The sequence below is a fragment of the Lytechinus variegatus genome, chromosome 2, assembly GCF_018143015.1.
Source record: "Lytechinus variegatus isolate NC3 chromosome 2, Lvar_3.0, whole genome shotgun sequence".
Taxonomy (NCBI): Eukaryota; Metazoa; Echinodermata; class Echinoidea; order Temnopleuroida; family Toxopneustidae; genus Lytechinus; species Lytechinus variegatus.
The window spans coordinates 23,123,352-23,138,755 of record NC_054741.1 but is presented as its reverse complement, the minus strand read 5'-3'; the positions used below and the strand labels follow the sequence as shown (position 1 = coordinate 23,138,755).

General features: G+C 33.5%; 1 protein-coding gene across 1 annotated transcript in view; it reads left to right on the top strand.

Annotated features, from left to right (window-relative positions):
- Positions 1-14,165, top strand: part of LOC121407609 (FH1/FH2 domain-containing protein 3-like) — a 137,245-nt gene extending 123,080 nt beyond the window's left edge. Inside the window, exons 38-48 of the mRNA XM_041598766.1 lie at positions 51-209; positions 875-1,057; positions 1,645-1,764; positions 2,358-2,360; positions 4,159-4,320; positions 4,815-4,930; positions 5,424-5,498; positions 6,223-6,415; positions 7,098-7,221; positions 9,219-9,374; positions 11,891-14,165. Of these exons, the coding sequence (XP_041454700.1) occupies positions 51-209; positions 875-1,057; positions 1,645-1,764; positions 2,358-2,360; positions 4,159-4,320; positions 4,815-4,930; positions 5,424-5,498; positions 6,223-6,415; positions 7,098-7,221; positions 9,219-9,374; positions 11,891-11,979 (1,380 nt within the window). The 3' untranslated portion in view covers positions 11,980-14,165. The remainder of the gene's footprint in view (positions 1-50; positions 210-874; positions 1,058-1,644; positions 1,765-2,357; positions 2,361-4,158; positions 4,321-4,814; positions 4,931-5,423; positions 5,499-6,222; positions 6,416-7,097; positions 7,222-9,218; positions 9,375-11,890) is intronic.
- The last annotated feature ends 1,239 nt before the right edge of the window (positions 14,166-15,404 follow it).

Genomic DNA, 15,404 nt, shown 5'->3' with positions numbered 1-15,404 from the left:
GAAAATAATTCAAATTCTAAAGTAGAATTCTACTTCCTTCGAATCTACAGAAAGCGATGGAGGCAAACAAGAAGAACTTCATCACGGTGCTAGATCCTAAGAAATCCAACGCAATCAACATTGGACTAACTGTACTCCCACAACCGAGGTCCATCAAACAAGCTATCTTGAATATGGATAGCATGGTGATGAACAAAGAGGGTGTGGAGGTGAGTTTGAAGATAGCAGAAAGGGTAAAATGAAGTATAAATGAGAGTAGGTGTGAGACCAGTTTGGAGCAGTTCCAGAGAATGGTTTATTTAAAGTGGTGGTTGTGAGAGTGACTGCCAAATGATCGCAAATTTATGAAATAGAAATTTGGCATCAAAATGCACTTATATTCATTTCATGTCAAAAATAATAAATTAATGGCAATGTAGTAGTAGTAGTAGCAGCAGCAGCAGCAAAGATCATCTTAAACTCTATGGAAATCCATCAGTATCATAATTTGTCCTCCAGGTAATTTGCATGATGTCCTTTGTAAACAGAGAAGCACACTGAATTCTCAAGAAAGCAATGAATGTATTATACATCAAATCTAGAATATATTTTTAACAAACATGCATTTTAGATGTTGACGTTGCTGGCTTTCCATAGTTGAGGTTGATTGGATTAATCGTAACTCTTTGTAAGACAGGGCCCTGGTTTTTAATCTGGTTTAGTCTTTGACTATGGGGATGTTTGATCAATTCAATGAAATTGAAAAAAAGTGAGGGTGAGTTGAAGAAGAAGAAAAATGGGTTGAGAGACTTTGGTCAGGACATGATCCACTTAAGATTTTTGACTTCCGTAATTAAGTATAACATTCCTATGATCAATTCATTTTCTACTCAAGAAACTCTTGAGTATGGTACCATCAGAAGAAGAGGTTGCTAGGATACAGGAAGCCATGGTAGCAAACCCTGATGTGCCTTTAGGATCAGCTGAGCAGTTCCTTCATATGTTATCAACCATCAGTGGTTTGGAAGCAAGGCTCAATCTATGGCTCTTCAAAATGGACTATGATAACATGGAAGAGGTAAATGAAACAATTTCTTTCTCAAAGTAATATGCTGTTGTTAGCATGACATGACCTTATATCTCTTTCTTGGTAGAAAAATACTTCATTTTCACATTTCAAGAAGCAGATTATCTATCAAGTAATATCTTTCCATTATCCTAGCTATTTAATATGAAGCCTCTTAACCTTTGTCTCCTGGGTATAAGAGACTAAAGTAAATTAATATCTTTTTTCATAGCTCATTAGGACTATGTTAGGGACTAATCCAAAGACCTATGTATTGTCTTATACCATATAGGTCATTATACCATTACATATGTCAGGGACCAATCCCAAGACCTATGTAATGTCTTATACCATGTAGGTCAGTATACTATTATATATGTCAGGGACCAAGACCTATGTAATGTCCTATTCCATATTGGTCATTATACCATTACATATGTCAGGGACCATTCCCAAGACCTATTCATTGTCTTATACTATGGCCTATAGGGCATTATACCGTTACATAGTTTGAACGGTTATACTTGATTTGATCTGCATTAGCTTTTAGAAAATTCTTAAATTGCTCTCCTTTCTTTTAATTACCCTGTGGTTTACAGGAAGTTGCAGAACCAATGGCTGACCTGAAGAAAGGCATAGAAGACCTGAGAGAATCCAAAACCTTCAAGAAGATCTTATCAACATTGCTTGCCATAGGAAACTTCTTGAACGGCGGAAGAGTAAGTCTTCTGTTCATTATTCGATTTCATTCTTTTAGATTTTATTTTCTGTGTAATTTACATACTGGTATTTACTATGAATATTAGTATGATAACAGAGTATACTGATATAACCTCTTCCCTTTCTCCTTTTTTTTGGGGGGGGGGGCAGAGATTGTAGTATTTGCCACCACTTTGAATAATCAATTAAGGGTATGCTCTTTTTCTTTGACATTTGTTATACAAAATAACCAAAGCTAAGACATTGACACTTTTATTCCGAATCTGAATATTTCACTTGTATCAATGTCAAGATGCTTGGTTTGAATGGAAGCATCATTACTACGCTTCATACACTTGCTAGTTTCTGTGCATGAAACAAGTGAAATTTCTTGTTTTTGTATTTCCTAAGTTCTTCATTTCTCACAATATTCTCTTGTTATCATTGGCAATTTTCAGAAGCTTGTTTACCTTGCCGATAGCAATCAAACATTTTTCAAATTGTTTGTGTTGCTGTTGATAGAATCCATTTTTTAAAAGTATTGTTAATGATGATAGATGTTCCGTATCACTCAAAACAATTTTCCTCCCCCTCATCCATTTGTTATTTTCAGACTGTACGTGATAACAAGTTCTTTAAGTATAAAGACCTCATACCAGGGCCCTGTCTTACAAAGAGTCACGATTGATTGATTCAATCAATCATATCTCTATGGAAATCCATCAGTGTCATAATTTTTTCTACACGAAATTTGCAATCTGTCCTTTTGCAAAGAACACACCAAATAGTCAAGAAATCAATTAATTTATGAATATAGATAAAATATATATAGAACATTTTTTGAACAAACATACATTTTATATGTTGACTTTGCTGGATTTCTATAGTTGCAATTGATCGGATCAATCGCAACTCTTTGTAAGATGGGGCCCAGGAAGCATGCAATGTACAACAGGGCTTTACACTTGCTGGGGGCTCACTCACAAATTTTGATTCAGAAATTTGTCTCAATGGTGGTTTGGAATCATCAAATGACCCTGAATATCAGGGATGTTGAGCCCTGTGTGCATTTCAGTTTGTTTATAAATATATAAACCGTACATATAAATAAATATACTGTCTGTATAATGATGATATGATAAAGTATACACGTCAAGCATGGGATTTCAGTTTGTTTATTAGTATTTGATGAGAGAACATGTAAAATTACATTTAAAATGCCTTTATTCTTCAACCAATTATGATTATCTGGCATTGATTTTGACTGTAGGCATAAAAATAATACTTGTAACTAAAATATTGTTTTTACTTGCAAGAATTCAATGGATTCTCGTAAACAATTTAATAAGATTTAATCATAAAGTTCTATTTTCACTTTTGCTTAAACTAGTTAGATTAAGCATGAATTTAATAAGAGTGCTGTGTGTTTCCAAAGTTCATTTCCTAACCATATAGTAGAATGAATATATTCATGTGAAGTTGACATTTACATGTGTGTAGAAAATAGTGTTCATTGAGTGAATTCTGGTCCTTTCCCAATGGGAGCATGCAATATTTTATGAATTTGTCCAACAGTAAATAGAATATTACAGGAATAAAGAATGTATTAGGAAAATTTAGTAAAAAGTAAGATGTATATTTTATCATGGCATGTTTAAATTGTTTGAAATAAAAACAAAACTTATTTAATCCATGCAACTCTTTTTTGTGTTTATTTATTTAGTAAATAATTATATAGATAATATGATATTTCGGTCCATAAATTACATAAGTAGTCCGAAAAGTCCTTATTTTTCAGAAGGCAAAGTCGTGATGAAAAGTCAATCGTAGTTTTAATACCTGATACAAGTGTTCCCAAATCTTAGAGTACCAGGGGGCACAAGCTATTCATGATTTTAGTCCCAGGTTGAATAATTTATATAATCTATATTTGGTACCTATGTAGTAATTGCTACAGATGAGCTCAGAAACTTAATTTACTCAGGATTCTCCCACAAAGAATTTTTATTTATTAATTTTACTTGCTACTGTAACACAAATAAAACTGTCTTCAGACTGACAAACACTATTATATTATTTTTAGTGACATTGGGTGATTTCAAGTTCAGTTTTTTTACACGATTTTAACACCAAACATTAAAAATGAAGATGTTCCCAAAAAGTCACTCACTAGTTGTTGAGATGTCAATAATGTGATCTGGATCAGTTTTACAAACTCTGAATCAATTTGGAGGTAGGGGAAGCAATCATAGTTTCAACACCAACACTAACACCAAGGACTTGAAATCACCCAATATTGGCTGCTTTCGAGTTGGTTTTGTTTCTGTGGCTGTAGCATTGATATATGTACATGTCTTGCAATGTCACCTCCATATGGTTGAGTCCTAAGCAAGTTTTCCTTTGGTTTGATTTAGGCTGCTGGTTTCAACCTTGAGTACTTGAGTAAGGTTCCAGAAGTCAAAGACACAGTCCACAAACAATCGCTCCTTCATCATCTTTGTGCAACGGTCATGGAACAGTTCCCTGATAGCTCGGACTTCTTCTCAGAGGTTGGAACTATCTCAAGATGTGCAAAGGTTAGTGAAGGTGGTGACCTTTGACGGTAATGGTGATGGTGGTCATGGTAGTGAATGTTGTGGTGGAGATTATGATGGTGATGTGATGGTAATGATGGTGGTGGTGGTGGTGGTGATGGTGATGATGATGATGATGGTGATGGTGGTGGTCCTGAGGATGGTGATGGTAGTGATGGTGGTGGTGGAGATGGTGTTTGTGGTGGTGATTTTGATAGTGGTAGTAGTGATGGTGATGATGATGATGATATTGATATTGATGGCGATGATGATGATGATGATGATGGTTGTGGGTGGTGGTGGTGGTGATGGTGATGATGATGATGGAATGAGAATAATAAAGAAGAAGGATGAAGATTGTGGTAGGGGAGAAAGTGACAAGGATGATGATGATGATCCAATTATGGTAATAATGATTGATCTAGATCTATTTTGTAATTGACCACCATTGAACTAAATCTCCTTTGGATTTCCCATTCTTCTTCTTTCATTATTAGGTTGACTTTGACCAACTAACAATCAATCTTGCCAAGTTAGAAGAACAGTGTAAGGTGTCTTGGGACCATCTTCAAGTCATTTCACAACATGAGAAAACATCACAGAATAAAAACAAGTAAGTATATTCTTATGTGGAGCAACCAAATTCAATTTATATACCAGCCCGTAACAGATGCATCTTTGATTCTGATGGTATAAAAATGAAATATCAACAGCAATGTAGATTGATATCAAACTCGACCCATTATGATCTCTAACTGCATTTCATGAAATATCCTCTTTGTTATTAGTTAAATGATATTCCTCATTCTGGGTGGGAGTGTAACAAAATTGGTTTACTCTCACATATCTTGTCAAATATGTACCAGTATTTTATGATGTTTTAGCCACTACACTAGACACCCCCCCCCCCCACTGTGATTCAAATCTTTGACTAAAGCCGGTTATATAATTGTGGAGTAATATGCATGTTAATGTCAGACTATTAGCTCTGTAATACAAGGACCCAGCATTATTGCTGCTGATAACAGCTCTTGTAATTGATATTGTAATTGTTATTGTTTGTGATGTTTTCTTTGATGATGTGTTTATCTTTCCTTTCTTGCTAGGTTACATGATTTTCTACAAGATTGTGCCAAGAGAATAATAGTACTCAAGATAGTTCACAGAAGAGTCAGCAATAGGTAAGCATTTATAGTGACATACTTTAACCATCTGGTTGGGTTTATTTTACTATCGCTAGTCTAGTTGACACTGTATGGTATCTGTAAAAAGGGCATGATTTTATGAAGCTTGTTAGCACTGATAAGTTGTTTTTCTTGAACAGTTACTATAACAACCAGGTACCTTGGAAGCATTTCACGAAGCACATGGTTAGTGATTTAAACAGACAATTGTTATAAGCTACTGAAATCCTTGCATATGATTGGCTCAGAATGAATTTATTGAAGAAAAATCAACAACAAACTTTCATGAAACACTCCCCATTGCCTCTCACCAAATCAGTACCAAGAATTTCACAGAAATAGAGCTTACAATTTTCGACATTTTTTCATTAAACTCTCAGACAAGTTTGATAAATGCATACTTTTTTTTATGAGGGAAATTCCACTAAATAATCAACATTATTTAAGTCTTTACCACTTCCCATTTTTTTCCATTCTTACCTTATTTACAAACTTTTATATGAACTAGAAAACAAAAGATGAATTCTTTTCAAAATTCCCACATGGAAGATATCGGTACATACTTTTCTTAATCATCCTATGGAAAAAATAATTATTTATTGACGAAAAAATCCAAAATTTGTTTTCTGTTCTAAATTCTGTAATTTCTTTCATCAGCGTTCTTCTATTTGTTAGTTTTGAAGTCCTTAATTTCCTTAATGATTATTTTGCCCTTTATCAGATTTAACAAGTTCTTATTGTACCTGGGTATGAGTACGAGTGCAGCCAGGGAGGTCAAGATTAGTGACTTCTGTCGTATTATCAGTGAGTTTGCTTTGGAGTACCGTAGCGCTAGGGAACGCATCATAGAACAAGAGAAGAAGAAAGCCAACCACCGGAAGAGGAATAAGACAAGGGGCAAGATGATCACAGAGGTTAGATTTTTTTCTTTTTTGTTCTTTGATCTAACATATTGGTTATTTAGAAGTTACTCTTGTGGTCAGTAATAATTAGTATTGATATTTCTATAGTGTCTTTCCACAAAATGCAAAGCGCTTCGAGGTACCATCCCCAATTGGCATGTGGAATGAATTTCCTGGGCAGTGACAGATTTGGTCTTATATAAGCCTGGCTCACACTCTACGATTCGTTGTGATACGTTTTTCAAGAAATCACATATTGCATTAAATATGAAAGTTCCAAGAAGTAAATTATATTATTTAAAGTTTGGCATAATGTAAGGAATACTAAAATTATTATACTTTCACTTTTTGGCAAGCCCTTTGGTCGGAGTAAAGTCCATATCAGCTTCAAGTCGCAGCCGATGATGACATCATTACGATTTGGATTTGAATTTGTTTTATTTATTCATGGAGGCTAGAACTGAATTTTGACTTCAGTCATCCTACCACTATTCTGAACTCTGATCCACAAGATTTTATTAGTTGGAATGTCCATATCAAATGAAATCACAATTTATTTGAAATTGGGATTGCAATGAATCAGATATTATGAGCCAGGCATGTACAAAGGTTAGGGGAATTGCAGAATTCAGTCAGTTTGACATTTATTTCTAATAAATTCTAATCCTATTTCTCGATACCAAAAAAACAACAGAACTTTTCAATCAGTAAAGACAGTGCAGAGGATGCCAAGTTAAAGGAACTACTTAGCACCCAGCAAGGAACAGCGCCGGGCGATGAGACGTTACAGAGCAGACAACGAGCTAGACCTTCAATGAGTACGTACATTCAAACTTTAAAGGGATGGTCCAGGCGGAAAATATTTATATCTTAATAAATAGAGTAAAATTCACAGAGCAAAATGCAGAAAATTTCATCAAAATCGGATAACAAATAACGAAGTTATAGAATTTTACAGTTTATCAATATTTTGTGACAACAGGTACATGCACATCGGCATGAATATTCATTAGGTGGGCTGATGATATCACATCCCCACATTCCTTTTTCTTATGTTATTACATGAAATCATAAATGTTTCATTTTTTCATACATTTGTATATGATGTGTCTCCATGATGATGAAATAAGTTGCAGCAAGAAATAACTAATGCACATAATCACTTGTCAATCCAATTGTTTTGTTTTGAGATATAAATATCTCCAGCCTGGACCATCCCTTGAATTATTTGCCTGCTTTGTTTGACTAGAGTCACATACAGCAGACCGCCAGGTTCGACTCAAGTCACATTCTTTTTCAATACACACAGAGTGTATTAAGTCAATTGTTCATACACATAATCACAATAGTAATGTGTGCATCACATTATACCGTGTTCACATAAAGCTTTTCTTTACAATAAACCAATCAAAAGCTATTGTGAGCTGAATTGGCATACAGTAGTCCATGCAAAACCCCTCTTCAAGTCGCACCTTGAAATCAAGATAACGTGGGGCTGAAGTGATTCTGTCCATGGCGGGCAAAGAGTTTATCATCACCTGTCTGTAAAGACCAAACTCTTAGGTTCTCCTCTGGCATGGGGAGCATTTTCACTAATAGGTGTGATAAGCGTTATAAGCTACTGATACTTTTATCTGATTGGCTTGAAAGCAGAGTAGTCAATGAGAATCACTGTCGAACTCTTCATCGAATTACCCCCTGGAGAAGCACAAAATAAAATGATTCTACACCCCTTTTCAGCTTGAGAACCGCTGTTAAATGTTTGTTTCCGAAGGGTGGGTTGTGTCTGTCTGCTTGGTACAAATTATAAAATATGATCTGTCAGATTACTAAGCCATTGTTTATCTGCAACAATAAAAGTAGTTGTGGGAATACACTTCCACTTTTCCAGTAATGTACTGTTCAAAATTTGTTTAACATATTGATATTAGGAAAATATAAGAATAATCTTGTTCATGTATTTAGAATTTGATAACATAAATAATGATTTTATAATTTACAGTTGGAATGCATTTTTTATTCCACTATGTGCATGTTGAATATGTTTTAATCATGTTCTATTCATAATGGAGTGTGCAAGTTTAAATGATATATGCTTACCCCCCCCCCCCCAAAAAAAAAAAGAGAAAGGAATAATGCTTGAACGGAAATATTGAATTTTCATATCATAAACTTGCATTAAATTCTCGAAAGGTTATGTTTTTAATTTCTGTATGCATATATTAGTATGCAGGCATGATAATGTTACTGATACATGGTTGAATGAAAAAAAAATTAATCAAATATATATTTGAGTTGAGTATATATCCAAATGATACTGCTTGTATCCCTGTTGTTTAATATAAGCAATATTGAATTTCTGCATTTTGTGTGCATAATACAAAAATGTACTAGTTGTGCACTACATGTATATATCTTCACAAGGCTACTGCAGATACATGAATTTAATTGCACAAATTTATTGTAAAGCTTAAATGTGTTTAGATAAAAGTAATACTCAACAATTAATTTTGTTAAAAGTGATATGCAAGGTTTTTGTTTATTTTAGAAAAGAAATCATATTCCAAGGTGGTTCATTATCTTTGGATTTATGTTTCAAATAGTGCACTCTTGGCTGGATCGTATCTCTGAATGCTATTATTTTACCAATTAATGACAAGTTTGAAATCATATATTCATTACAATATTTTGATCCTGCATCTTTTAATTTTTTTATAATCTTATTTGCATGACCTCTTGCATGACCTTTCTCCAACCATCTGCAACCTTGGTCACATCAACCTGCGCATCTTGAATGACTGGTGCGCCCTCGTAGGCGGCCGTCTGAACATGAGCATGACGGCCGATGAAGAAGTGGCCGATGAACAAACTGATGAAATGATCCAAATTCTTGTCAACACAGCCAAAAATACCAGCTCACGATCTGCCCCGCGAGAGCGTAAACGCACTCGCAACACCAACCGGAAATCTCGTAAGTAATGAAATGCATCTGTACGTGGTGCATTGTGGGTATGGAACCATGACGCATAATTCCAGTGGGTTTTTTTTTTAAGTGCAATGGAAAATTCAAATTTCCATCGTCATGTAGAGTATATAGAAGAGGAATATCATGAAGCATATCACTGGTGGGCTGATAAAATCTCAAAATTTAAATATTTCTACGACAGCTCAGAAGTTATAGAAGTCTAGAGTTATAACATTGGTAGCAACCCTTTTTTGCCTCGAAAGAGTTCTTTACAGGTATGAGGAGACTGTTCTTGGATTAAGAGACTTTCAGCATTGGTATGATTTTAAAATACAGCCTTTTCTAAGCTGACCTCAAAATTGTTTAAATTTGAGATTTTTTCAGCCTGGCTGCGATATGTGGATATTAGTCTTGTGTATGATATCCTTGAAGAATCAAATCTACACATATTTTATTTCATACATGAGCAAAAATCGGTGTAATTGTGACTGCATGGTATATAGTGCATTAAACAGGTTCTTAATTATATTCCATGTATTTTCAAGCATTAGAGTTGGCATGTATACAATGGCATCTTGATTTGATAGAAAGATGATTCTTGTTACAACTGACATCGTGTTTATGACAGACATACCAGTTTATTCATATATTCACTAATCAATAATTTTTCAACTCCAGATGTCCAGGCAATAAATACAATTATTTCCATTAATATAGAGAAAATTTATATAATTTTAGAATAGGAACAATACTTCCAAAATATCTTTAAATACCAGAAAAAATGGACCTTTCATGATAAAAAAAAATCCCTTCTCTTTTCAGACTGGATGTTGGCAGATATTAATTAAAGGAAGTTCACGTAGTTTGAAAGTAATTTAATGAATGCATTAAGTTTTCTTAGGAAAAATAAATTAAGTTAAAATATGTTTCACTTTTTTTAGTTCACATAGTCAATAAGTTTGAAAAGAAATCAATGAGTGCATTCAGTTTTCTTAGAAAAAATGAATTGAATTAAAATATGTTTCACCTTTTTTTAGTCCACATAGTCATTAAGTTTGAAAGTAATTCAATGAATGCATTAAGTTTTCTTAGAAAAATTTAGTTTATCTATGTTTCACCTTTTTGGTTATTTTTACAAATAAAATATGACCATTTTATGACCCAGTGGGGATCATGGTATGATTGAATGAATAATGCATGCATCAAATGCAATTTTCAATATATGGGCATACAAATGAGAATGTATTGCATTTGAATGAATTGATAGGTTACAAGTCAACAGGTTGATCCAAATGATAGTCAAATCTTTAGCCTTTATTTTTATTCTGCTATATTCATTTAATCATTTGATGATTGGATTTATTTACAGGTTAGAGGACATTCAAACCCAAATAAAAAGTTGTTTTTATCGGAAAAAGAAAAATGAGACAAGTACATGGGTGAAAGTTTGAACAATATTGGACAAACAAAGAAAGTTATGAATATTTTAAAGTTGCAAAAACTGGTAATTACTATAACCATGAATACTTTGAAGTATCCACATTGGTGATGTCATAGTGATGTAAGGCAAGGACTACTCTCCCATTTACTCCAATACATAAAATTGTTAAATTCATAGTTTTTTCAAAAGTTTTATTTTAAACTATATTTTTCTTTCATGAGGATATAAGGCATCATACTACATTGAATATATTTGGATTACTGCCCCAGGGGAATAGGTACAAAATCCTTTATAATTAAGTACATGGTCTATTGGGGAAAGATGCCCTTCCTATTTGTCATCATATACTTATCCAGTTGCCAATTTGAAATTTACATAGTTTTAGGGATCTTAGTTTCAAAATAGTCAGAACTTTCTTGTTGCTTGTCCGATTTCTTTCAAACTTTCACTATTCAGTTTAACTTATTTTTTTCTCCTTCCCCACAACACTTTAGGACCAAGGTTGGATTCCCCATTAAATCTACACCTTAAAGAACTTCTTATTGGCAATGAATATACTGCTCTGATTTTTTTGGTAAAATAATCTTATGAAAACATATATCAGGCAATGTATGGATGAGAAATTTTGAAGAAAAAAAAGAAGAAAGAATCCACACCAATGGCTGTTTAACATGACACCCTTTCCTTGCTATTACAAAGACCTGCACACACTGCCCCACCTGTTTGAACCATTCGAACCAAAAGTTATTGACTTCTCCAAGATTTGCTTACTACAGTCATGCATAAACATAAGCTGATTATTTCTTTGTGATCACTTTCAAATCTTCTTCAAATTGGTATTTAAAAAACATCTTTAATTTTTAGACTGTCTACTCAAATTTATTACCTGGAATTGGCATAACAATACTGGATAGAATTTTGAGACCTTATGAGAAGGTTGGAAAAAAAACCCAGATGAAATAATGCCAATTATAATTGGTAAATGGTCAAACTTTCACAACAAGTACAATTAACAAATTTTTATGACCAAAATCTCTGTGCTGTTTAATATTTTTTTTTTATTGTGATCCCTATTTTACAGTCAGGAGAACACTGAAGAGTGGATTGACGGACGCGGAGAGACAAGCACTGGGTCTCTTACACGCCAAGTCCTCGGAAGTCCATGTATGATGACCAACTGCCTCTGTCCCTATGCTAAGGACCGGTATACCCCCTTCTATCCATCACCGATGGCACATTGCATCATTGGAGAAAGACCAGGAGAGGATGATCAAAGAATGCTCGTTTGACTTTGAGATGAAGTTGTTGAGTGCATTATAGGTCACACGCACCAGATTCTTCATGTTTCCATTATCATATTCTCAATGTCTGTTCGGGCCAGAAGGCTGTTAACCAGCACCTTATGTAACTGTGTGGTCCCTGTGCAAAGTCTGTGGAAATTACAGAATTCCAGTGTGGTAGGGTTAAAATCTCAGCTGTGCCAAGAAGTGTTAACCCTTTGAATACTGGGCTCTGTGAATATGTCTTTATCCCGGGATCATAGAGTATGGATTAAAATCCCTTCAGGTTTAATGAGGATAATCTTGTTGCAATGACTCTCAGAATCCTGAAAGTGAGGACATGAAATGATTGAAATGCACCGCGGGATTGCCTTGGGTGACTCAAGTTTGGTGTTGGGTGTCAGTGTTTAAGAACGTGAATCAGGGTTGTGAACGACACTGACTGTGAGTCTGCAAGACTGATACCAACCATATCATTGAGAGCAGAACACCTAGTGACATTGATCCAAACACCAAACTCATCCCAAGTTTGGTGTTACACATGGTTATTTCTGTAACACCTTCTAACACCAAACTCCAACTTTAAACACTAAACTTAAAACACCCAGTGGATATTTCTTGTGCATCTCAAATATTTGTGTTATGCTACTCATTTGGTAATGGGACTCCTACTCTGACAGTAACATTTAACTTATCCTTTGATGAAGTTAAGTATTCACAAGTTGTGCTCAATTAATTATTGCAAAGCTTTATCCTTTGTCAAAGCTGTGCTGTGAACATATGATGATAAATGTCCTTTTATTAGAAAATAATTGTTATATTGAACTCTTTTTAATCTGAATAAACCGTTTCTCTGCTTGGAGAACAACAAACGTGGCCTTTGAAGCAATCTCTATCAGTATTTTCTTGATGAGGGTAAGTCATAATGTGAAACTGTGTGATTCGATATGAAGGGGGATATCATGATATTGTGGCATTATAGATACTGAAATTGTCTAATGCAATCATGTGATTTGATTAAGAGGATAATGGATCAAATGGCGTTGATAAACAATACGTTGTTACCAGCTGAGAAAGCACAAAACTAAAAACGGATATTTATGAAAGAAAAAAAAATTGTGAACCAGGAAGTTGAGCTTTCTTTTCATCTATATTTTTGGAATAATTGTGATGTTTTATTGTTTTTATCTCACAAAGAGTTTTATATTTGCAAATGGGTATAGTGGGTGGAAGATGTAGTGTGCAATTTTGGTGTTTACCTTGTTCATTTTAGTGTGTGTGTCTGTTTCATTTGAATTTACAAATCAGAGATATTTTGTACATTTTTAAGAGATATTAGTCATCTTCTCTGCCATGCCCTATGTAATTATGCTTGAGAAGCAAGGAATTAATACTAATTAAAATAGAACCTATATATATTCTTGCTCTTCGGCAGGAGTTTTCAAACAGAATTATGATAAAAACCATCAGTGGTAGAATTTTGATAGTATCGTCGATGCATTTTATTCTGAAATTGAAAAGAGATAACAATTTTACAGAAAATTAGCAATATAAATCTGCCACAAGTTGTATTCTGAGGGTTGTCTGAATGTATCTGTTGAAGAAAAAAAGGAGAAAATTATTAATTTCATTTTGAAATATCATCATATATTTTAAAGACTTTTCCAGTGCAGTTTGAAAGTTGAATAATGTGTAGTTTGACTTTCATTTTTTTTCAAATTACAAACAGTAAAATATATAAGAAATATTGAATAAAAAGTGTGAAAAGAAATTGAATGACAAAAAAAAGTTGATGAATTCTTTTGTCATAAATATGTTGATAAAATATACTTTTTTTCTATGCAAGAAAAATATTGAAATTTGTCTATAGAGTTTTGTTCTTCTGTTAATCATATCAAAAATAAATATTCAAAAGCATGGGTTGTATATTTTCTACTTCGAAATGAATTTATAAATGTGATTGTAAAGAGATTTCTTTTTGTAATGTAAATTATTGTACTTATGATATTTTATCTCATCTTTGCATTAATTAGAAGGATTTTACCTAATGCAAATTTTGCTGAAATCCAGAATTGTTGTCAATAAAAGACCCATGTGGTTGTGGCTTTCAAAAAAAAAGGAAAGGAGGGAGAATAAGAAGTAGGAATTCATCATAAAGGTCTACAATTCATGATTTTGTGTTTGTGTAACTCTTGTTACTATCTTATCTAATGTTGTAATGATGAAACTCATTGCTATTTATGATGATGTAGCATTTGTAATGATTTTACTTCCATATATTCATCACCGACATAGCAATTAACTATATGCAATTGATGAAATTTACAATTTAAATCAACTACATCCCACTTTTATTTTTTTGTGTGTCAAGTTCTAATCAACTACATATCGATATTAATTTTAGCAGGATGTTAATAAGGTGAAACAATTGTGAATTGAAAGAAAATTCTCAGAAGTAAGATATCACTTTTTTTCTTTTATCAATTACCAATACATCATCATGAAGGGGAATGATTAAACAAACTTTCAAAGATATCATCATCTAATATAATGATATGATAGCATTGGAAGTATCGTGCTCAAACATGAATGGTAGATCTTTAGGATTTATCTACATCTCTTGCAAATGTAGAAGGCCTCTGAGTTAAGGGTGTGTTCTGATTGAGTAACAGTGTGTTGTCGTTTCTATTATTATATATAAACAAATCAGGATGTTTTATACATTTATGGTATATATATATATGTTATTCATTACATGTAGAAAGCTTGCCTTTGATACATTTTGCAGGTGACAATGGTTTTGTTTTGTCCATGCATGGCACATACATTGTTTTATTTAGATTTTTCAGATGTTCTTTTTTTTGTTTTGCATTCCATTTCATTGTTCAGTACATCTGAAAGATTAGTTTTTACTTTTAATTCACCCATTTAGGATTAATTTGCTAGTACACTTTATTCATGATACAGAAAATGATTTTATTGTATTCAATGAGAAATACACGTAAACCATTATTGGCCTGCGTCCATTTCATCTTTTTTATGACAAACGCTACCCTGCATTTTACCATCAAAGCTAATTTCATTCAATTGATACCATGAAAACCATTACATGGCTCTAGCCTTTTGTGATAGCTAGCCCATGCCACAGAACCCCATAATGTGATGCTTCAAAAGTATTGTCCCTTGTATTTGATAAGCTGTACCTAGATAGTTGCCAGAAATGATTTATTTATTTATACTCCACGTGCATGAACAATTTCTTTCTTAGAGTACAATTTTGTGTAGATTGTGTGCAATTTTGATGTGCAAAACATG